This window comes from Nycticebus coucang, chromosome 4, assembly GCF_027406575.1.
Source record: "Nycticebus coucang isolate mNycCou1 chromosome 4, mNycCou1.pri, whole genome shotgun sequence".
In the NCBI taxonomy this organism is placed as follows: Eukaryota; Metazoa; Chordata; class Mammalia; order Primates; family Lorisidae; genus Nycticebus; species Nycticebus coucang.
This window is the reverse complement of record NC_069783.1, coordinates 117,921,039-117,943,932: the sequence shown is the minus strand read 5'-3', so window position 1 is coordinate 117,943,932 and position 22,894 is coordinate 117,921,039. Positions and strand designations below refer to the sequence as shown.

The 22,894-nt window shown below is 48.6% G+C and overlaps 1 protein-coding gene across 1 annotated transcript in view; it reads left to right on the top strand.

Annotated features, from left to right (window-relative positions):
• Nucleotides 1–19,727, top strand: part of RBM19 (RNA binding motif protein 19) — a 154,188-nt gene extending 134,461 nt beyond the window's left edge. Inside the window, exon 24 of the mRNA XM_053588594.1 lies at nucleotides 18,714–19,727. Within this exon, the coding sequence (XP_053444569.1) occupies nucleotides 18,714–18,754 (41 nt within the window). The 3' untranslated portion in view covers nucleotides 18,755–19,727. The remainder of the gene's footprint in view (nucleotides 1–18,713) is intronic.
• The last annotated feature ends 3,167 nt before the right edge of the window (nucleotides 19,728–22,894 follow it).

Genomic DNA, 22,894 nt, shown 5'->3' with positions numbered 1-22,894 from the left:
CGGCTGTGGCTATGCCTGCTGCCCTCAAAAGAGTGACCACTGTATACCACATACATTCCCAGCCTCGAGGAATTGACAGGGAATGTAGAGGGACCCAGACACAGACGGGCAGACTGTTTATCTAGCCCCAGCAGGCTCCTTTCTCTCTGAGGAGAATCTGGGGGGCTGAGGAAGGGCTCCATGAGGGGGTGGCCTGTAATCAGACCTGGGCGAAAGAGGACATGCTCTGTGTGCTCAAGGGACAGTAAGGAGGTCAGCTGGGGGGGTGGGGGCGGCACAGGGAGGCCACCAAACTGCCTCAGGCTTGGGCACTAAGCCTGGGCCCACGGAGCGGAGCAGAGTGGACCTAATCTGGTATTGTGTTAATGACAGTAGGTTGGACAGGGACCAGAGAAAGCCAGGACAGGCATGCAGAGGTCACTGCAGGACCTGGGAGAGGCAACAGTGACTCAGACAGGAGAGGTGGCAGTGAAGGAGTGAGAGGCAGCCCAGACCTATACACAGGTTGAAGGTGCGGCCAGTGGGATGTACTAAAGATTTGCCTGTGGGCTGTGCATCCTGGCCTAGGCCTAAGCAGCGGACAAAAGGACACTAGCGTGTGCTGAGTCCATCCAGGCCATCACAGGAGCCAGGGCAGGGGCAGTGCGGAACCAGGAACTGGGTTTTCAACGCAGTAAGCTGGAAATGACTGGTGGTGGCAGACAGAGGTTGAGAACTCACCCCAGATACCGGATATATGTCTCAGGTTGAGCAGAGAGGGTTGGACAGAAGCATAATAGGAAATCGACCGTTTTTTGTTAAGGAACTTAAGACAACAGGGAACTCACCGCCCAGAGTAGGCAGACCTAGGAAATCCTGCTCACAGCTCAGAAGTTTCAAGTTCATTTCAAAGCCAATTTTAGATGGTCCCAAACTTTTGGCTGTGCAAACCTCTTTTCAGAACGAAAGTTTGGAACCCCAACCTAGAAAGCAGTTAAAGCAAGAACTGCTTTGTTCCAAGTCAGTGTCCGGGGCCTGGACCCCACAGACTCATCCTCCCCTCAGCACCTTAGTCTCCCAAAGCACAGAGCATGGACCTCTGATTCAGGAGATGATTTTGGTAGTCCACAAACTTCTTTTTTAGTTTTTAATTTATGAGTTTTTCATGTGCACACCAGAAATACAGACCTATAACTAGCTCATCAAACCTATGGTTTTGCCAGGCTGTAAGGTAGCAGTTCTCAACCTATGGGTTGCAACCCACAGGAACTATATTAAAGGGCCGCGGCATTAGAAGGGTTGAGAAACACTGCTCTAAGGAATACTAGTGAATTGGTATAAAGAAAACTGTTAAGAACATAAATACAGGTATGATGGCTCACACCTGTAATCCCAGCATTTGGGGAGGCCAAGGCAGGAAGATCACTTGAGGCCAGGACTTCAAACAAGCCTGAGCAACATAGTGAGACCTTGTCTGTACAATGAAAAATTAGCTGGGCATGGTGGCAGGCACCTGTAGTCCCAGCTATTTGGGAGGCTGAGGCAAGAGAATCTCTTAAGCTGAGGAATTCAAGGTTACAGTGAGCTATGATTGGGACACTGTACCTCAGTGATGAAGGTGATGGAGCAAAACCCTATATCTAAAATAAATAATTATTTTAATGAAACAAAATAGTGAAGATGGGATACAAATGATTGAAATCAGGGTTCAGCATATTAAGCCTTTTTGTTTGTTTGTTTGTTTGCTGGTACTGTGGCTTGGTTTTGTAAATTAATTTTATCAGAACATAGCCATACCCATTTGGTTTACATACTGTCTACGGTTGCTGTATGTGGCAGAGCTGAGTAGTTGGAACAGGGATCTTATCTTGTAGGCTGCAAAGCCTAATATATTTACCATCTGCCTCTTTGCATCAAGTGCACCAACCCCTGATCTAAACCAGACCCCTCTAATTTTACAGATCAGAAAGCCAGACCCCTGAAGGGGGCACGTAGCTTCTTTGAGGTCACACTGCAGCAGAATTCCCTGTTCAGGCTCTTCCTACTCTGCCATGTGGGGCCACTTTTTCCTGGTTACCGGCAAGAACTGGAACCAGACTCCCTGGATTTGAATCTCAGCCCTGCCATTTACCCACAGCGTGGCCTTGAGCAAGCCCCTTGACCTCTCTGTGCCTTGGTGTTCTCACCTGTGAACCAAGATCAGCTGCTGGACGGACTCGTTAGGGATGGGAGGATTAAGTGAGGGCTGAGAATGGTGCCTGCCTCATGTAAGTGCCACCCAAACCTCCTGTTGTTACCTATCCCCCCAACTTGTCTCCCCACATCCCAGAAGGCTCTCCCCATCCCCTGCCACCCAAGAGGCTGAAGTATTCCAGTGCAAGCCCTGGGCCAGGGACCAGCAGGGAAGTGAACAGGGCCCTACAATCTAATTATAGCATTGCCAGGAGCCAGGGCACATTCCCCTCCAGCTTCCTTAATAAACCCCACTTCCCCTTAATTGCAGCTTTCATGAAAATGATCCACTGGGGCCACAGTGCCCCATCCTTGGACTGAGGCCAACAGCAAACATTTTGTTGTCACACAGATTTCCGGATAGCAGCTGCTCCTGCCTTCCCTGAAACTGTCAGGAGCCCTCCCTTGTCCCAGTCCACAAAAAGATTCCAGGCAATGCTATTCTTGCTCCCTTGTCCACCTGCAGCTTACAGAGCACTTCTGCAGTCGGGCGTTCAGCTAAGTCTCAGCTGAGTCACAGGCAGGGACCATCACTCCCATTGCACAGGGGACGAGACCAAGGGTCCAGGAAATGAAGTGAACCACTCTTTGAGGAGGCCACATTCATGGCTAGTGTTCCAGGAAGGTGCCAGAAGAAGGCAGCCCCCCTTCTCTCCCATGGTCAAAGACCATCCTCTGTTTCCTCTTTGGCTTCGAGGAAGAAGGGCAGGAGGTGGGTAGGTGGTGGTCCATTTGAGGCATAGCCAGAAATAACTGCTTCCCATTAGTGGTTCTCAGACTGCAGTCCCCAAAAGTGCTGGGATGTGTGGCTGAAGGAGGAGGGGTCCAGACCCCTTAACCCCTCCCCCACCTCATATTCATATTCTAGGTCTCAGTACCCCAACTCTTGTAGTATAAGCATCTCGCAGCAATAGGTGTGGGCTGTGGGATACTTTGTGGACGCTTCTTCACCTGGTGCTCAAAGAACAGCAGCCCGTGTCAAAGCTAGGGGACAGCTGGCTGTGTTGACCTTGCAGAGCAACAGGGTAGTGGTTAGGGTATGTTTCAACTGCTGTGACAAACCCAAATATCAGTGTGCCTAAATAAAACAGAGGATGATTCTATCACGTGACAGTCAGAAGGGGTAAGCAGGCTGGTCTGACTGCAGGAGGGACACCGCCCCCTCCTCTGGCTGGGTGGTATCACAGTGGGGTGTCTCCACGGTCCAGATGGTGCCCCGCTGTGCCGCCACCCAACCAGCAGGAGGAGGAACAGGAAAAGGGAGGGCTTGTCCTGCCCCTCAAGGACACAGCCTGGACTTGGCTCAGACCCCTTTGTCCAGACTCACAGGGGTCCTCAAACTTTTTAAACAGGGGGCCAGTTCACTGTCCCTCAGACCGTTGGAGGGCCGGACTATAGTTTAAAAAAAAAAAAAACTATGAACAAATTCCTGTGCACACTGCACATATCTTATTTTGAAGTAAAAAAACAAAATGGGAACAAATACAATCACACTGCCTCATGTGGCCCGCGGGCTGTAGTTTGAGGACCCCTGGTCCAGAGCATGTTTGCAAGATCCAGTCTAGCTGCAAGAGATGTGGGAAATGGTCTTGCTCCTGGGCAGCTGTAGGCCCCACTGAAACATGCAGCCCCCTCCACGGGAGGCAGGAAAACAAATGCTTGAGGGTGGCCAGCAGCCTCAACCACAGATGCAGTTGAGCATCTGTTCTTGATTGACTGTTCTTGATTTCCACCTTTTGAGCTGATCTTAGAACCTAACCCCACATTAGCACCATTTAAAGATTCATAAATCTGATGTGTTCATCAGATTCTTAGCCCAAGAAAAGTTAACCCACTTTTCCTGCCCCATTAACTTACGTCCGTGATAAGCCCCAAAGTAACGTGTGGATCTTGTTGCTTACACACAAAGACAAAATGCCAGTTTTCAGGGTGGGGGGCTGGGGAATAAAAGCATCAAGTTCTCCCCATGTGTCTGGACAAGTTTACCCTTGGGGTATTAGCTGCACAGAGGCGACCTTTTCCCTAAAGCCCTTTCTCCTCAGATCTACAGAGGGACCTTCACTGACAGAGTAGTATGTCAACGTCCCACTACTGCTGTAATAAAATACCACAACCTGGGTGGTTTAAAATCACAAAAAGTTATGCTTTCCCAGCTCTGGGACCCACACATCTGAAATCAAGGTGTCAACAGGGCCGTGCTCCTTCCAAAGGCTTTAGAGGAGGGTCCTTCCCTGCCTCTCCCAAGGTCTGGTGGCACCTGTGTCCCCTGGCTTATGGCTGCATCGCTCCAACCTCTGCCTCCATCTTCACATGGCTTCTCTGTCTCAATTCTCCCGTTGTCCTCGGATTTAAGGATCACCAAATAATCCATGTTGATCTCATCTCAAGATTCTTAATTATATCTACAAAGACACTTTTTCCCCCAATAAGGTCATATTTACAGGTTCCAAGTGGGCATAATATTTTCAGGGGGGAAATCGCCATTCAGCCCACCACAGGCAGTCTGAGCTCCTTTCCCCTATTCAGTAAGAAGTTAGCAAGCGCCTTCTACTTGCCAGCCCTGAACTGGTGGCTGGCAGTCCAGTAGTCAGCACAGCATTTAAGTGGCTTCTCCCCTCACAGGGTTCATGGTCCATCTGGGGAGGTGGCCAAGCAAGGGGGTGCTGTGGTGCCAGGGGAAGCAAGGAATCCAGAGGAAGACCAAGGAGGGCTGCCTGGAAGAAGAGGCTTTTGAACTGTGTCTAATGGGTGAGTGGTGGCCACCCTGCAGTGCAGACTTGCCCTGAGGACAGTGGGGAACCCCTGAAGGTCTCTGAGGAGGACAGCAGCAATGTCCAGCTGCCTGTGAAGCCACCTCCTCTCCCTCCACACCTTGACACTCAGGGATGCACCCCCACAGCTCTGTCCCTCTGTGGTTACTCACCATCTTGGCAGAAAGAACATACTCACCGTAGGAAGCCCCACCTGTTCTCTCCCCACAAGACTGAAGCTGTGGTTGCAGCATGCTGCTGTATGTCGCTGAGCATAGGACACGTGCTATTCCAGGGACCCGGAGGGAGTGGGGGGTGGGAGGATAGAGAGGCAGGCCCAGAGTCAGGGTGAGACCACCTCCAGGCAGGACTTTTCAGCAGCACAGCACAGGGCACTTAGAATATTTGCTTGATGAGTGAGCTTACACAATTGGAAATACATCTGGCTTGCTGAGGACTGCAGTGAGCACGGAGCCCCACTGCAACTATAAATGCTAGTTAGATGGCAAGAGACAGAGGTCATTATTTCTCTGCCTTTCAAGCAAAGGCCTAAAAGCTCATCCCAGCATCTAACCTAAAGAACAAATGTGGGAGCCTAAGGCCATCATAGCAAAAGTGGCACCATCCTTGAGCCTTTTTCTGGGCCAGACACCATAAACCAGATAGTCTCCACAACAACCAGAAGACACAAACTGTTGTCCCCATTTAACAAATGAAACTGAGGCTCGAGAGGAGACAAGCCTTGCCGAAGGTTGCAGGGATATTAGTAGGAGTTGGGAGACTTTTAATGTCCTTTACTCTGCCCACAGTGAAGCAAAGAAATAAAGAACAATGGTATTAGTTTGCAGTCCCACCCACAGTAATGTTCCCTTCTCTCTGCAGCCCCGCCAGCATCTATAGCTTTGGGACTTTGTGATGTAGGCTATTCTCACTGGGATTAGGTGCTATGGTGCTATCTCAAAGTGGTTTTGATTTGCATGTCTCTGATGATTAGGGACAATGAGCATTTTTTTTTTTTTAGAGACAGATTTTCACTTTATTGTCCTCGGTAGAGTGCCGTGGCGTTATAGCTCACAGCAACCTCCAACTCCTGGGCTTAGGCGATTCTCTTGCCTCAACCTCCCGAGTAGCTGGGACTATAGGCTCCTGCCACAATGCCCGACTATTTTTTGTTGCGGTTTGGCTGGGGCTGTGTTCCAACTTGCCACCCTTGGTATATGGGGCCAACAATGAGCATTTTTTTATATGTTTGTTGGCCATTGGTCTGTCTTCTTAGAAGAAGGTTCTATTGATATCTCTTGGCCAGTGATTAATGGAGTTGTTTGCTGTGGTATATATATATATATATATATATATACCATGGAATATGATTCAGCCATAAAAAAGATGGAAACTTTACGTTTTTTGTATTTCTCTGGATTGAGTTAAGGAACATTCTCCTTAGTTAATTATCTCAAGAATGGAAAAGCCAGCACCCTATGTACTCAATACAAATTTGAAACTAGTAGATGAACAACTGTAGGCCCACATGGGAGAAAAACACAACTCAGATGCTGCCTAACAAATGTAAACAATATAACCCAATCATATTAATCTTTCTATTAATCTGACATTTTAAAAAAATTTTAAAAAGAACATTGATTGGTTCAGCACCTGTATCTCAGTGGCTAGGGCACCAGCCACATATACCAGAGCTGGTGGGTTCAAACCCAGCCCGGACCTGCCAAACAAGGATGACAACTACTACCAAAAATAAATAGCCAGGTGTTGGTGGCAGGTGCCTGTAGTCCTAGCTACTTGGGAGGCTAAAGCAAGAGAATCACTTAAGCCCAAGAATTTGAGGTTGCTGTAAGCTGTGACGCCTTAGCACTCACAAAAAAAAAAAAAAAATTAAAAAAGAACATTATTATTCAAAGAATAGTTAGTGACTATCTCCATAGGAATCTGGCTATGAGGGATGGGGAGCTTGTTAAAATTCAGATTACCAGCCCCTCCCATACCTCTTGTAGCTGGTGCACAGGTATTAATGGGATTTAGGTTTAAAACTCTGCACTAAACCAAGTACCTTATTCCCTGCCCCAACCCCTGCAATTTGTCTGTATCCTGGTTTGGGATCCTTTGCTATGAAATATGCATGTATATTTTCTGCCTTAGTGTATCAGATTCTTTGCTATAAACATAGGATATACATCTTATCAGATAATCAAGGACACATTTATAAAAGAGTACTATATATAAGGCTGCCAAGAAGACTTCAATGAGTTCCAAAAAGAGGAAATAATATTGATCACATTTTGTGACCACATGCAATAAAAGTAGGAATTTGTACCCAAAAAGTAGGAGAAAGAAAAGCTCTTATAAATTAAAATATTTTGTCACAAAAAACAATACTGAGGGCAGTGCCTGTGGCTCAGTGAGTAGGGCACTGGCCCCACATACCGAGGTTCGAACCCAGCCCCGGCCAAACTGCAACAAAAAAATAGCCAGGTGTTGTGGTGGGCACCTGTAGTCCCAGCTACTCAGGAGGCTGAGACAAGAGAATCGCCTAAGCCCAGGAGTTAGAGGTTGCTGTGAGCTGTGACGCCACAGCACTCTACCAAGGATGATAAAGTAAGACTCTGTCTCTACAAAAAAAAAAAAAAAAAGAACACTGAAGCCATGGTATCTATAATCCCAGTACTTGGGGGCTGAGGCAAGAGAATCATCTGAGGCCAGGAATTCTAGACCAACCTTAGCAACATAGCAAGACTCCATATCTTTAAAAATGGAAAAAATTAGCTAAGTATGGTGGTTCATACCTGTGTACTAACTACTTGGGAAGCTGAGATTGGAGGATTGCTTGAGCCCAAGAGTTCAAGGCTACAGTAAACTATGATCACCCCACTGTACTACAGACTGGATGACAGAGTAAGACCACATCTGTAAAAAAAAATAATTAAAATAAACACTAAAATTGCAGAATATCATTTTTTAAAAAGTAATAAAAATACTCAGGGTTCTGATAACAGCTAAAGCTATGCCTAGAGGAAAAGTCATAGCTTTAAACACCTACTATGTGTACATACATAAGCAGTAAGCTCTGCCAGTTCCTTCTTGTAGTAGTTATCCCTTGCCACAATAATGCAGTTTAATGAACAATAACAAGACTTGGTGGCTTAAAACATTTAAGCTTATTTATCTCAGGAGTCTGAGGTGGGTTGAGCAGTCCTTGTCTCAGCTTGGTCATTTATGTCTCTGCCTTCAGCTGCAAGTTAAGTAGGTGGATTTGCAGATCTTAGCTGGGCTTTCCCTTATCTCAAAGCTGTCTCCTTGTCTGGCCTGGCCTTAGCTAGACTGACTTAGTACTGTCATCCTCCACCCAGCCAGCCCAGGCATCTTCTCATGGGGAAAGCAGAGGAGCAAGTGAGGAAGAGCTGTTCAAAGCCTCTAGTGCCAAGTTTTCTATTACCCATTGGCCAAAGCAAGTGGTAGAGCCCAAAGTCAGCAAAGAGGGGTCTGTCAGAAGGCATGAATATGGGAATAGCAACTGGGGAAATATGGGGGCTGTGAACACAGTCAGTCTCTCACCCACCTCTGAAATGTATCTTGTATCTAGGGCACTTCCCACACTGCGCTGTAGAGCCGCCCAGGTGCTGGCTCTTGGAGGAGAGGGGCTGTGTCTTGCTCATAACAGCATCCACAGCAGGAGGCACCCACTGTGTATTTGCTAGTGTCCATATAGCCCCTAGGCTGGCCCGTGAGAAACGAAACATTCAGAGACTTTTCATTGCCCAACCCAAGAAAGTTCTGGTCAGAAGACGTGCTCACCCTCCCCCACAGTTGTCATCTGACCTCAGGAGCCTTCACAATGCCAAGGGACCCAGATGGCACTCCTCGAGCCCCAGGTGAGAGTGGCCCCAAAATTTAATTCCCTCCTTCTGGAAGGGTCTATGCTCTGACTTTCCTCTTCACTATAGTCCATCCTGCTGGATCGTCATAGCCAGGTGGGTCCCAGAACCACCCAGAGGTCACTGGCAGGTTCCCTGTGGCTGGACAGCCTGCAGCCCTTTCAGGCTCAGCCAATCCCTGCAGCCTCTGCCTCCTACTTGGATGCCCTCAGATTGCAAATGGTGCTCATCCCAGGCTCATGGGTGCCCCCAAAGTCCTTTAACAGCACTAACCAATTCAATCTGGTTCCCCAGACTTGGTCCCTGGGCAACCTTGGAATTCAGAAATCTGAGTTTTGGATTTAGCTGCATTTCTCTACATTGGCTCCTCTCCAATTCCCTGGATGCCCCTACCCCTGGCCTTGGCCTTGGAGCCCTAAATCAGGAATGAGTGGTACTACCTTTCCCCACCACTCAGCTGGTGTGGCCTGTTTCTTGGGGGAGATGGAAAGCCACTTCCTCCTTGTTCCCGCTCAGAGAAGCCCAGATTTCAAGTCCCTCACATGTGAAAAGCAGCTCCAATCCCCCATTCTCTCTCCTGTGCAGTTAGGCAGGTGATCTACTTAGAAGTTCAGTGTATGCAAATCTGTCCTCCGCCCTCCAGCTGCTGTGCTCAGTGAAGCCATTTGCAAAATGAAAAGGGACAGGGAATGGGAAGCAGGTGCAGTGGGCTTTTTCTGTCTTCTGAGTTGACTGTATTTACTTTTATTGCATCTTGTTTGAGAGTCTCAGCTTCTGGAGAGAAAGTTGCTGGCCCCTCAATATGAGATTAGAGGGCCTCCAAGAAGCCCAACAGCCCTTGGGTGGGGTCAAGCTCCTTCCTTTAACCTGGAAGTGCAGGCTCAAGATTCTCTTTTCATGTTCCTGAACCTGGGCATTTGCTCCCACCATCTGAAAACCAGGAGAATAAGCCTGGTTATTCTCCCTTCAGGAGGGGTGCCAGGGGCCAGAAGATGTGTATTGGGCCCCAGCCGGGTTCTTGGTTTGTGGGAGATAATTGCACCATTTGTTTCACTGAGTTTTGCCTGGCAGCGGATGCTGAGCAGGTCCAGGCGCCATGGGAGTCACCCCCCAAACACTCAGAACCAAAATGGCAAACAGTGGTGCCTGTGAAATGTGTGTGGTGCCATGTGCATGAGAGCATGATGGTGCTTGTGCAGAGGGGGCCAAGCAGGATGCCGCTGTGCAAAGGGCAGAGGAGGTTTAGGAGCGAGGAATGGCCTAGGCGGAGGTGAGGTTCTGAATCTATGGCTGCCACCCCCAACCACCACCCCATAGCCCCCAGCTCCTCCTCGGGCTCACTCGGCCAGTACCTCCACAGCCCAGAATGGAAGGCTGTCAGCCAGAGGCCCCTCCCAGTATACTGTGCTATCCCCAGAGGGGGGCCAATGTCACAGCACAGGGCTGGCCTCTTCCCCAGGCAGGGAGTCACATGGCAGCTGACTGAGGTTTCAGACATGTCCATTCATGAATATCAATCAGGCCTGGTAATTCACAGTAAGTGGGATCCAGATTGACTAATAAGCAAGGCTTTCACCCCAAACTGGGTCTGGGGAAGGAGAGTGACAGCGGCGTGCGGCGGGCAGGTGTGGGCACAATGTGACCAGAATTGAAAAAACCATATAGCAGAACTGCAGACAGCAAGGTGGCCCTCAGTCGCTCACATGTCCTGCCACAGCGCATGTGAGGCCCAGGGGAGGGCTGCAGGTCTCCCCAGAGCAGGAAGAGGCAGCTGCTCCCCCCAGGCAAGGCTGGGGAAAAGGAGTATCTGATGCCCAGCCTGGCATCTGGCTGGGATCAGGCATGCGGGGGCCCTGCCATTTCCTCTCCATCCCAGCCGAGAGCTGGGCACTGCTCTCTAGTTGTGTGGTCCGGTCCATGATCCCGGGAGAGATGAGTTGCCTGGGTAGGCACTGTGTTCCGGGAGGGCGTGACCCTCCCTCCCCACCGTGGGCCCTGAGAGTGGAAGGTGACATCCAGCCCTGTTTTGAGCACGTAGGGCCAGCATTCTAAATTGTGGACAGTTCAATTAAAATCCCAGCTCTACCGTTTTACCAGCTCTGTGACCGTAGGAAAATTACCTAGGTATTACATGCCTCAGTTTCCTCTTCTGGAAAATGCAAATGGCAGGAACACCCTCTCCTGAGGATGTGAGCTTTCACTCATCTCACAACTGAGCAAGCCTGGGTGTGAGACCACCCAGCTGTGTGACTCAGGCATGACCCGGCAACTCTCTGAGCCACATCCTCGTCGGCAGGGCAGGACCAGGAGGCTGAAACAATGAAATGAACATTATAAAGCCCCCTGCACGTTGTGGGCATTTGGTGAGGGTCACTTCCCCCTTTCCGCTGCCTCCCCCACTGTAGACTTGGTTCATCCATGAACCTGTGTGATCGGCATCCTTGCCCTCAATGGGGGTTGATGCCTGTGGCCCTCACTGCCCAATGTGATGGGCAGGCACCATTCTTACCATCCTTACCTCCAGTGAGGAAGCAGGACCCCACAGGGGCAGGTGACTCACCCAAGACCTCACAGCCTGCGGTGGGGCAGATCTGTGTTCCTGCCTGCTGCTGTAGCCCTCAGCCTGCTGGGTCCCCTCTGCCTGTCATCTTCACACACACATCCTGTCCTGCCTGCCGGACAAAGTGATAACAAGACTCTGGAAACTGGAGATTTGCCTCCAGCCCCCAGATGCAGGCTGCTTACACACTGAGAGGAGCATTTAGATTTTTAACAAGCGCTTAGGAGGAGGATTTGCACAGAATAAATTGTGCCAAATCCTTTGCCTTCCTGGTGCAGCACTGTCTTGGTGCCATGGTTCCTAACTGCTGGGTTATCAGACACGCACTCACCCTCCCACTCATCTCGTCCCCACATCGGGGTGGGAGCAGCTCAACTCCCAGTGTTCTGCCTCCAGCCACAGAGCCACTTCCCTCAAGGTCAATGGCTAACCCAGAATAGGGACTTGAGATTTTCGGGACCCCCTTTAGAAGACCCTGCAGCTTGAGGCTGGAGTCTGAGTCCTGAGGACGGCAGCCCTGTTTCTTTGAGAGCTGAGTTCAAGGTCCTAAGGAGTGCTATTTTCTCCCCATTTTACCATTAAGAAAACTGAGGCTCAGGGCTGTGCCGGGGACTTTCCACAGCTCAGAAGAGGTGGGTGTGGGTGGTGTTCCTATCAAGTCCGTCTGACTTCTAACCCCAACATTGGCCCCCAGCTGAATTCCTGCGAGAGAGAGCTGGTGCGTTTGTTCTTTCAGCAGGCTGGACACGTACTTTTCATGGGCAATGCCTGGCCTTGCAGTCCATGGGGAAGAGAGTGGACACAGCCCCTGGCTCATGGAGCCCACAGACAGCTGGGGGAGCAGGTGGATCTAGCGATTGTGGAGACTGAGAATGCTGAGGTCAGGGTCCCGCCAGGGCTCTGATGGGCACGAATGTGTCTGTGCGTGCACACATGTGTGGAAAGGGACAGGAACCCACGGACACACAGTTCTGTGGTCATCCCAAGCTTAGCCTTGGTCTTCAGAAAGCACAAGCCACACCTATGTTAGTCCAGATGGCAGCCAGGGCCCAGATTCAGTGTACCCAGGGGCACTCCCCACCCTCTGCTCCATGGCAGAGATGCAGCCCCACCACCTGCCTCTGGGGTGCTCGTTCCCCCAGTCTGTCTCTGCAAAGAGGGGATCTGTTCATATGGTAAAAGTGTACTGAGAGCCATACAAGTGCCAATCTGTGTTCTAGGCACTGGGGATACAGCAGGGAAGAGAACAGACACAAAGGCCCACCCTCCTGAAACACATCCCACCAGGGCAGACAGACATTCTAAAAATGCAATGTGATGTCAGAGAGAGACACCTTCCCAAGGTGGTAGGGAAGCCCCTTCTTCACACAGGACCAGGGATGGCCTCCGTGGGGGTCTGTGAGGATGAGCCAGAAAAAAAAGAGTGTCCACAGAGCCTCCTGCCCAGGGCCTGCACATAGTACGTGCTCAGCAAACAGCAGCTGCCATGGCAATGCTGATCATTGTTGCTATTGGCATTCCTATTCTCAGTCCTATCGATTCTTAAGCAGATGCCAGGTCAGCTTGAAATTTCCCAGCCTTAACTGCAAAGATGGGCGATATTCATGGGGGGCCATGGGGACTAGACGGGCCAGCTTGCCACCACCTCTGCTGACTTTTCTTTGCATCTCAACTGGGCCTCATCACCTCCAAGATGGGAGACAGTGCAATGCAGACCCTGTGGGTGGGGCAGGAACCTGCCCCTGGTCTGAGGGTGTCTGGTGCTGGCGGCTGGTGAGGGTTTGCCATCAGAGCTCTGGAGGCCCAGCCGCTCCTGCCTCCCATGAAACACTGGGTGGTTTCTCATTTTCCCCTTGAGTAGTTTCACAAACTAGTTAAACCTGCAGCAAAGGCTGTCTGGGATGGAGACCCAAGCCTGGAGAGGGGTGCTGCGAGGGGGGAATCAAATAATACCCCCACCCCACAAAAACCATTAACCAGGAAGAGTTCAAGGGAGAAAGTGATTTACAAACACTACTAGCCTTGGCTCTTCCCCTGGAGTCAAGATGAGTATTCACTAAATACACAAATACACACAGCATGTAGATCCTACTCTGGGCATTTATTTTGCAAACTGAGAGGCAGATTGCACAAAAACACCCTGTTCCTGCTCCTTATCTTTTAAAGCAGATATTTGCCCCCTAGTTCCTTTCCCTGCAGAGTGGTTCAGCTGCAGAAATGTTCTTGTTGATTGGGATACTCTTGGGCCACCAGCCGGAGCAGGACCATCTTCCATAGCAGGGGTTGCATGAAAGCCGAAAGTGACACCCTCGGAACCTCTCCTGCACCAGATGCTTATTAAAAACCCTGTCTATAACTAATTGTGCAAGGCTACAATGCCCATTTACCAGAAGCAGGAACTGAGACTCAGACAGGTATAGCAATTTGCCCAGAATTGGCAGAGTTGGGCTTCAGAAGGCCCCTGGGTCTGTTTTACCCTAAAGTCAGTGCTTTTTCCAGAAGATACCATAATGGGCAGAAGCTGTGGGAGGTGGGTGTGGGGGGTGTGGAGAATGAGCTCATTATCTTGCAAACGATTTCTGGTCCAAGGTCCAGGCAGTCCTGGCCACAACAGCCGCAACAGCACGGATTTACCTTTGGGCTTACTGGTCCCGCTGCAGCCCACTTTCAATCAGCATCAGCAGCTGTAATGAAATCCTCCGGCCAGTGCGGGCCCAGGCTCACAGGCAGGGGCAGGTGCCACGAGTGGCCATCAATGGGTGCTTCCTCTTCCCTCTTGGGGCTGTGGAACCAGGTTGACCAGGGGCCATCTGAGCTGGGCTATACCAGCTTCTTGGAGCGTGTCAAAGTGTCAAAGGCTCCCGGGGGCCAAATAGCCACCATACCCTGCTGGCTTTGTCCAGCCACCAGAGCCACCTTGCTGTCCTTCCCATGCTCTCTGGCCCCTTGTTTTCTCCAGGCCTCTGCTCATCTGTGGCCTTATGGGGGAGGCCGTCCCTTCCATCCTGCGTAAAGTCATGTCCCCTAACACACTCTACCCCCTGACTTACTGCATTGTCTTCCTAGCACTTATCACCCTCTGACATATTTTATTTGCGCATTGTCTATCTCTCCTGTCTCCCCTAATTAGAATGTTCCGTGAGGGCAGGACGTGTTATCTGGTCACTACTGAGTCCCCAGTGCCTGGAATGATGTCAGTGATGGGGCAAAGGCATGCAGCTATGGAGGCAAGGAGTCTGTGCTGTAGGCAGAGAGCACCTCGTCCTCCCTCCTTGGTCACCAACAACCCTTCTTATCCCCACTTTACAGACCAGAAAACTGAGGCTCTGGGGGCTGAGTGTCTCACAGTTCAAAGGCAGAAAACCAAGTAAGTCTCCTTGACACCAAAGTGGCCATTCCACACACATGCAGAGAACCCCCATGTCACCCTTCAGGGGCATCAGCATGACAGGGAACTTTGTCCTCCACACAGAAGACAAGTTTGATGCTTGACAAGCCGATGCTTTCAAAAGAAATACATAAATTAAAAATAAAAAGGGAAATAAAATCAAACAAGAAGTTGGAAACTTGGGTTCATCTGCCTGGCTCCAAGTCCCCAGCAAGGCTGCAGCCGCTGTCTGTGCGGGAGCTGGGAACGGGGAGAGCGGCGGGCTATGGGGTCTAGGGGTTTGCTGGCAGCCGGCTGGCTGGCCTGGACTTAGTTAGAATGCAGCCGTTAGATCACTGCCTTCTCTCTGATGGCTGCGAGTGATTGACACTTACAAATTACCCAGCCGAAAGTGTCGAGTCTTTGACCCCTGAGTAACATCTTTGGCAAGCCTGAGATTTGCCAGCATTTTGTCATCTAATTACTACAAATCCCTTGAAAATTCACTGGCTGGTGAATTTTTAATGCGGGGCAATTTCAATGTGATGCGTGGTCCAGATGGGTTCTCGTGTTTCTCACCCCTCTCTCTCTTTCTCCTCTTCTCTCTCTCTTTCTCATTCTATGTCCATCCCTCTTTGCTTAACTTAAAAAAAAAAAAAAAAAAAAAACTCACAGAGTTTTGAATGAGCTTTCAGCCAGAGCTGGACCTTGAGAGTTTGGGTGGAGCTGTCTTCACATCTGGTCATTTCCACACAGTATTCTTTGGAAATGTGCTTACGGATTGGTCTCCAGCAGGGCACCTCACTCCTGCCTCCCAGATAACGTGTGGCTCTGCCTCCTCCCTCTGTTCTTCCCCCACCAGCATAAGAAACAAAGCAGCATAAATAGACAAACCTCCTTCATGACTGAGGCACCTTGTGAGTGGTCCCTTTCCCTAAGCAAGTGGGTTGGTGACTCGCTGCAAAGTTGGTTAGAGTCACGTTAAACTCTTGGGCAAAACAACTGTTTCATCACAATTTCTTTTAACCTCATTCTTTAGGTCCTCAGAAGATGATGTTCACTGGGGCAGAGGAGAGATGGCTGCCTTTTGTGGAGCAGAGATGAGATTGTGTCTTCCACCCTGTGCTGGGGACGTTTAACTCTGAGACGCCTCCTCAGACCCAGCAGGGGAAGCTGAACTTTCTCTGGCCAAGGGCCACCTGCCCAGTGTTGTAGAATGAACTTGAATCTTTGACACAGAGGAAGCCAGGCCTGCCAGCACTTAGGGTTTCTTTCCCAAGTTAGCAAAATTATTGTCAAACAACAAATGAGAAGTGGTCTGTGAACATGAAATGCAGGTCCCGTTCTCTGAAGAATCAACCCCATCCCCATTCCCGAGTGGTTTTTGAATATTTCTGATTCTTTATTTTTCCTCTATGACATGTTTATTGGATTCTTGTTTCTAAAGGCAAAACAAGATGCCTTTTAAACTTTGTACCCTGAGCCGCCCCCTGTGTGGACACCTCCCTCAGTGACAAGATGGAAGGTGCAGATCAGTTTCTGTGTGTTCTAGCTGTTGACCTCGCAGAGATAAGTCCCTTCCACCCCCTCTGCCAGCCGTCTCCACCCCCTCCGTCTTTCCCCCTATTCAAGGAAACGAGGTTTTGCCCTTCAGTCCCATTTCTGGTTACATGTGTACACCACTGATAAAATATTCCTCTTCACCCCTTCTCCCCCGTGGGACCTGCCGTCTTGCAGAAACAGGGTTTGTATGACAGCGACCACAACAGAGGAAGTGTCACCTGGAAAACATGGTGGGGTGGGGGAGTGACTCTGTCTCCCCTGCTCCTCTTTATTCAAATTACTTCTTCTGGTTTTGATAATGGCCTCATAGATCTCATTGCTGGAGAGAAAGACTCACGCTTCCTCCGTGGGCTCTGGCCAAGGCCCAGGTGATCACTCTCCTGTCCTTGAGAGGGAGGGAGGATGCCACCACAATCTGGGACATTTGCTTTCTGGCAATGGCCACCTCTCATGTAATTCACCTGGGGCTACCCAGGTCCGTAAAGAAGAGGTGGGTTCTACCCCTCTTGCTAATTAGGCAAGGTCTGTCTGGGTTCCCCCTGCCTGGATGCCCTCAACAGCAAAATTGGGGTGGGAGAGATTCCCACAAAAGCAAGCATGGCTGGCTGGATGGAACCCAGCAGTTGGGGAAAAAGGGGCAGATATTGTGCATGGAGGTAAGGATGTCCATGAAGGGTCAAGATAAAGAGAGATCTGAGAGTTTCACCCAGAGGCTCAGGTGACTCGGAGGATTCCTGCTTCTCTCCTTACCTCTTGGTTCTTTCATGTCTCCCTTCCTGCATAATGGTGTTCCCCAAATCCAGAATATTCCAGAAACAGAAGATGGGGCAGAGGGAGGTTCTTGAGGGTAGAGAGACATCGTTCCCCAAACACTTTTATAACTTCCTTTATCAAAAAGCAACATCTGGTTTTGCTCAGCATTCCTAGAAGCAGGGACTTTGTGTTCTGAAAGCTGGACATTGGCTCTAGAATCGACATTTATAGAGGTTTGTGATGGACCAGGCATTAGCCTTGACACTGAGGGGCAGAGCCGCAGATCCTGTGCTTAAAAGAGCTTAAAATAAGATGTGAGGTTAAGAAGATGAGAATGAATTAAATGCACTTGAGGCTGTGAGAGATGCAGAGGTTTCTGAAAGATCGGAACAAGGTGAGGTTCCAATATGAATGCAACAAGTATTTAATAAGCACCTACTAAGCACCTACTAAGTGCCAGGCACTGGGGTGGCAGAGATGAGAGACATTTCCTGATCTTGAAAGGCTAAAGTTCAGTGGGAATGACCTTTGCATACAGATGACCTCTTAGAAAGGGGGCATCAGAGTGTGATGTTGCCAGGGTGAAAAACAGCCACTGTGGCCTTCACCCGTGCATTGAGACACTCCATCTGGTGGCAGGACTGGACAGTTTGCCTGTTTCAAAGGTGTGCATGTACGTTATGTGTAAAATAGAGCCTGGTCCCTCCACGATGTGGCCTGAGATTAGAAGGAGCTAGCCACGCTGGGCCCGTGTTGAAAGAAATGCATCTAGCCCCTAGAATAACATGGCCACAGCAAATGGTTAATTCTGTTATCTGTCTGATGGTGCTGCCTGTCTTCAGCCCCGTATTCCCCAAGACAGAAGAGTGAAGCAAAAGGCTGGCAGCAAGATGTAAAGAGTGTCTTCTTTTTCATGCCTCAATATTCCTCTGCTTTCTTCTTCTTCTTTTATTGTTTCATTTTGGAATATGTGTGTGTGAGTGTGTGTGTTTGCATGCACGTGGGTTTTGTGTGCCGTTATGACCATTTAAAATCCTGCACCATATTGCAAGAATGGAAAAAAAAAGTATCCAATGGACTCAATACTAATATGAAACCAATATATAAACGACATGCCCACATGAAAGAAAAACACAAGCATAGTCCAGCTTGGGGAGGGGAGATGAGGGGGAGGGGTGGGGGAGGAGGGAGGCGATTGGTGGGATCTCATCTAATGTGCACAGTGTGAGGGTGTTCAGCACGCCCCCTGGGTGAAAGGCTCAACCATAACTTGATCTTCACCTTAGAAATGAAAATAATGTAACCTCAACATGTGTACTCTCATATTAGTCCAAAATTAAAAAAACAAACTCTGTGCTTATCAGAGCCATGGGCCCCGTCTACACTGTGGGACAACTGGTTGTTTCCAATCCTTTTGCCTTTGCTGCCTTCCACTTGCTTCTGCAGCTCCCCTGGCAGCTAAGGGTGTCTGAGACAGAATTTTAGCCAAACAGACATAAACATATCTACTAGAAGTTTTCCAGGAAAGTTTTTGTTATCCTCATAAAAAAAAAAAAAGAAAAAGAAAAACATAGTGGAACCGTAGGCCTTCTCCCTTCCTTCCTTCTTTCTTCCCTTAACAGATGTGATGACTGGAACTGCTGCAGCTATTTTGCAACCTTAAGGAAAAGGTCAAGAGAATCACAAAGACAAGCAAGGTATTGAATCCACACCAGCCATCTCCCTCCAGACTCTTCATCACATCAGAAGAATGGATCCCATCTGTTTAAGATACAGTTAGATGGCTTCTCTGTCAATTGCTCTCAAGAGCATCCCTGGGCTGATAAATGGAGTAATGATTTGGGTCTTGGGATGGGTGAGTAACAATGTGGGTGAGTCTCAGTTCAAAAGCAACAGCCTTAAGATTCTAAAATAAAGCACGGTGCTTAGAAAATCATCTTTGATAGCAAAATGAAGTTACTGTTAAATACTTAAGTATCTCTATCCAAGTTCCATATTTTTGAGGAGGGGCTAAGATAGACACAGATCCTTATTTTACATCTGATCCTTATTTTGCCCAAAAGGAAGTTGGGTGTGCAGACATTAGCATGTGAGGTCTGCTTTCTGGGGGTTAATTTCTGTATCCATTGAGCCTGGACTGGGAAAGTCCAAACATGATGGAAAGAAAATGAGACACAAGAGTAGGGACCCTTCCTTCATGAGCTCCTAAGAAGCCTTCCTGTTACCCCCTAGATTTCCAGGGTTTGAGGCATATTGTGACAATAAACGTTTTGTGGAACAGGAAAGAAAAGTTAGAGAGGTGCAAATTCATTCCACAGTGTTGGAACCCCCCGCCCCCCACCAAAAGATCAATATGTTAGTTTTGTGTTCTCTTAAGAGGCACACATAAATTTTTGTTCAGTGAAGGCCTGCACTGTGCTATAAATCATCCAAACTCCGGATGTCCTAGAGTTGAGGCCTCAGAATTGTGGATGTTGACAAAGCCCAAATCACACAGGATGGGGTGAGCATGTGAGCCCAAACTCCAACAATCTGGCATCAGGCAAGCCCCAATCCCGCTCACTTAATCCAATGCCAGCTGGGGTCAAGGTCCATTTGGGCCAAGAGAAACCATCATGGCCATGAAGAAGGTGCCGAGGCTGCAGTGTAAATGCTGAACACACAACTCTCTGCCTGAGCATGTGACATGTTAACATTCAATCAACAAACATTTGTTGAATAAATACCTACTGTGTACATCCTGCCCTGGGTGCTGGAATCATCTAAGACCAAAGGATTGTTATCATCAAAGATGGATGTCAGGGTAGCTGCCCCAGGAATAATCTAGAATATACTAACTTCCACATTGACCTCTGGAGAATAGGCTTCTGGCTACTTCTCAACAATAGTATTCTGACAGCTTTTTCCTAACCAAAGGAAGTGTTGGCATTGACACATGTACCATTGAAAATTGGATTTGGGGTGACAGTTCCAAGGAGAAAGGAATAAGATATTATTAAAAATTAAAAGAATATAGACAACAAAAGAACTGAATGCAAATGTTCATAGCAGCATATTTGCAACAGCTAAGAACAGAAGAGTCTCTCAGCAGAGAATGAATAAACGGCATCTTCACACAATGGATTACTGCTCAGCAATGAAAAAGGAGCTACTGATACCTACAACAGCATTGGTGTGAAGTTCAAGAACAGGCAAAAATGAAGATGATATAGAATAGTGATGATCCTTGGGGAAGGGAGATGTCTATATTTTAATCTGGGAGATGGTTACGCCATGCATACACTGGTAAAAATTCATCAAAATGTGCACATTATCTAATTTAAATCTCAATCACACACAGGAGGGCTAGAGATATACACACAAGTGTGTGTGTGTGAGATCCAGCTATAAAGCATGTCATGTGATGAATATTGTACCTGGCTGCACAACACGATCACCTGGGGAGATTTTTAAAAATACTCAGAAATGGTGGTGCCTGTGGCTCAGTGAGTAGGGCGCCGGCTCCATGTACTGAGGGTGGCGGGTTCAAACCCAACCCCGGCTGAACTGCAACCAAAAAATAGCCAGGCGTTGTGGTGGGCGCCTGTAGTCCCAGCTGCTCAGGAGGCTGAGGCAGGAGAATCGCGGAAGCCCAAGAGCTAGAGGTTGCTGTGAGTCCTGTGACATCATGGCACTCTACTGAAGGCGGTAAAGTGAGACTCTGTCTCTACAAAAAAAAAAAAAAAAAATGCTCAGAAATTTTAGAATAACTTTTCTGGGACATTGCTGATGTTTTAAAGCTCCTTGGGTAATTTTGATGGGCAACCGAGATTAAGAACTTCTGTTCTAATGTACAAATTCATGATGATTCATGGAGCCTTCATCTTCTAATCTAGCTCTGGGCCCTGTTGTCTGTTAGAGGAAGCAAGATATAGAAATAAGTAAACATTGAGATTGTCTCTAGCGCTAAGAAATCTCCAAAAAGAAGGTGAAATATACCTTATGTCAGGGAAGAAAAGACTTTGTTGAGATGCTGGATCTTAAGTTGGATGGATCAAATCTAAGCAGGTGGAAAGAAGAATAAGCATTCCAGGGTGGAATAGCATGAACGGAGGCACAGAGGCATCATCCTCAGCAGTATGAAGGGAACTGCCCATGTCTAGGGCGTAGCCACTGGCTTCCCCTCCCTGGATTCTTCACTGCTTCCTGCTCACCTCACATGACCTTTGTACATCTCTCAACTTATCTCTTTGCAGGGTAATTGCCCTTCTGCAAGTCTATCTCCCTGTTTAACCATAAGCTTCCTGCATATCCGGATCAACATATTTACTTTCAAACCACCCAGTTTCTTGGATAGAGTTTCTAATGGGCAGCTGGGAAGTCAGGCTGATCATGGATGGAGTCAGACAGATCTTGCCCAAAGTTGTTCAGCTCATAAGTGTTGGAGATTAACTCAAGATCAGAGCTGGGTGTCATCTATACCTGTTTCAATCCAGTCTCCACTGTTCTCCACTTTGCTCTGTGCCCAGGAGGCTGACACAGTGGACTGAATCTCAGACTGCCTTTTAGTCAGCCAGTTGTGTTTGGCCAGTAGGAGGTGCTGACAGAAGATGGGAGGGCAGGAGGAGAAAGAGGTTGGGTATTAATTCACCTGCCACCCCTGCTGTGGAGTCACCTTGAATTATTTCCTTTACCAGAAGCCATGGCTCCAGACCAGCAATTCCCTCCAGCAGCCCCAGTCTTTCTATTTTTGTAATCATCCCCCTAAGGAGACTTTTTATTTATTTTTATTTTATTTTTTATTTATTTTATCTGTCGCCCTCAGTAGAGTGCTATACCATCACAGCTCACAGCAATCTCAAACTCTTGGGCTCAAGGATTCTCTTGATATAGCCTCCCTTATAGCTGGGACTACAGATGCCCCCCTAATGCCCAGCTATTTTTTGTTTTTGTTGTTGTTTGTTTGTTTAGCAGGCTCCGGCTGGTTTGAACCCACCAACCCCGGTGCATGTGGCCAGCTCCCTAACCACTTAGCTACTGGCGCTGAGCCTAAGGAGACTTTTTAGACCTTTTTTTTCCAAATCACTCCCTTCCCCCATGAAATTATAATACTGCAGATAGGCTCAGAGCCTGTAGCTCCGTGGCTAGAGCGCCAGGCACATACACCAGAGCTGGAGGGTTCGAGCCCAGCCTGGGCCTGCCAAACAACGATGACAACTACAAAAAATAGGGCAGATGTTGTGGTGGGTGCTTGTAGTCCCAGCTACTTGGGAGGCTGAGGCAAGAGAATCGCTTAAGCCCAAGAGTCTGAGGTTGCTGTGAGCTGTGACGCCACAACATGCTACCAAGGGCAACATAGTGAGACTGTCCCAAAGAACAATACTAATAATAAAATACTGCATATATACTGCATAACTGTTTGTGCTGTGTGTGTATTTGTGCTTCATACATAAAAAGTAAGATTCGTTTCACCTCTCAAGAACACAAATTGACCATTTTGTGGGTAAAATCAACCCCTCTTAAGAAGGCGCTCTCTGGGTCCCAGTACCCTCCCATTGCCTACTTCCCACAGAAGTTGCATGAACTCCTCACAGTTGCTAATTCAAAGGCGCTTCACTCCCCTTTCTGATGTTTCCACTTCACTCTCATGTTCGTTTCTTTATTAAGACCACCTAAGTTACCATTCCTTTCCTGCCCCCATCCTGAGGGAGATTCAGTGAATGAGCCCAGACCACACCAGAGGAATGTTCTGGAAGTAAGATTTGTGAGCTGGGGGTCATTCATAGGTCCCCCTAATCCCCAAACCTCTGCCTTTCCCACTGGC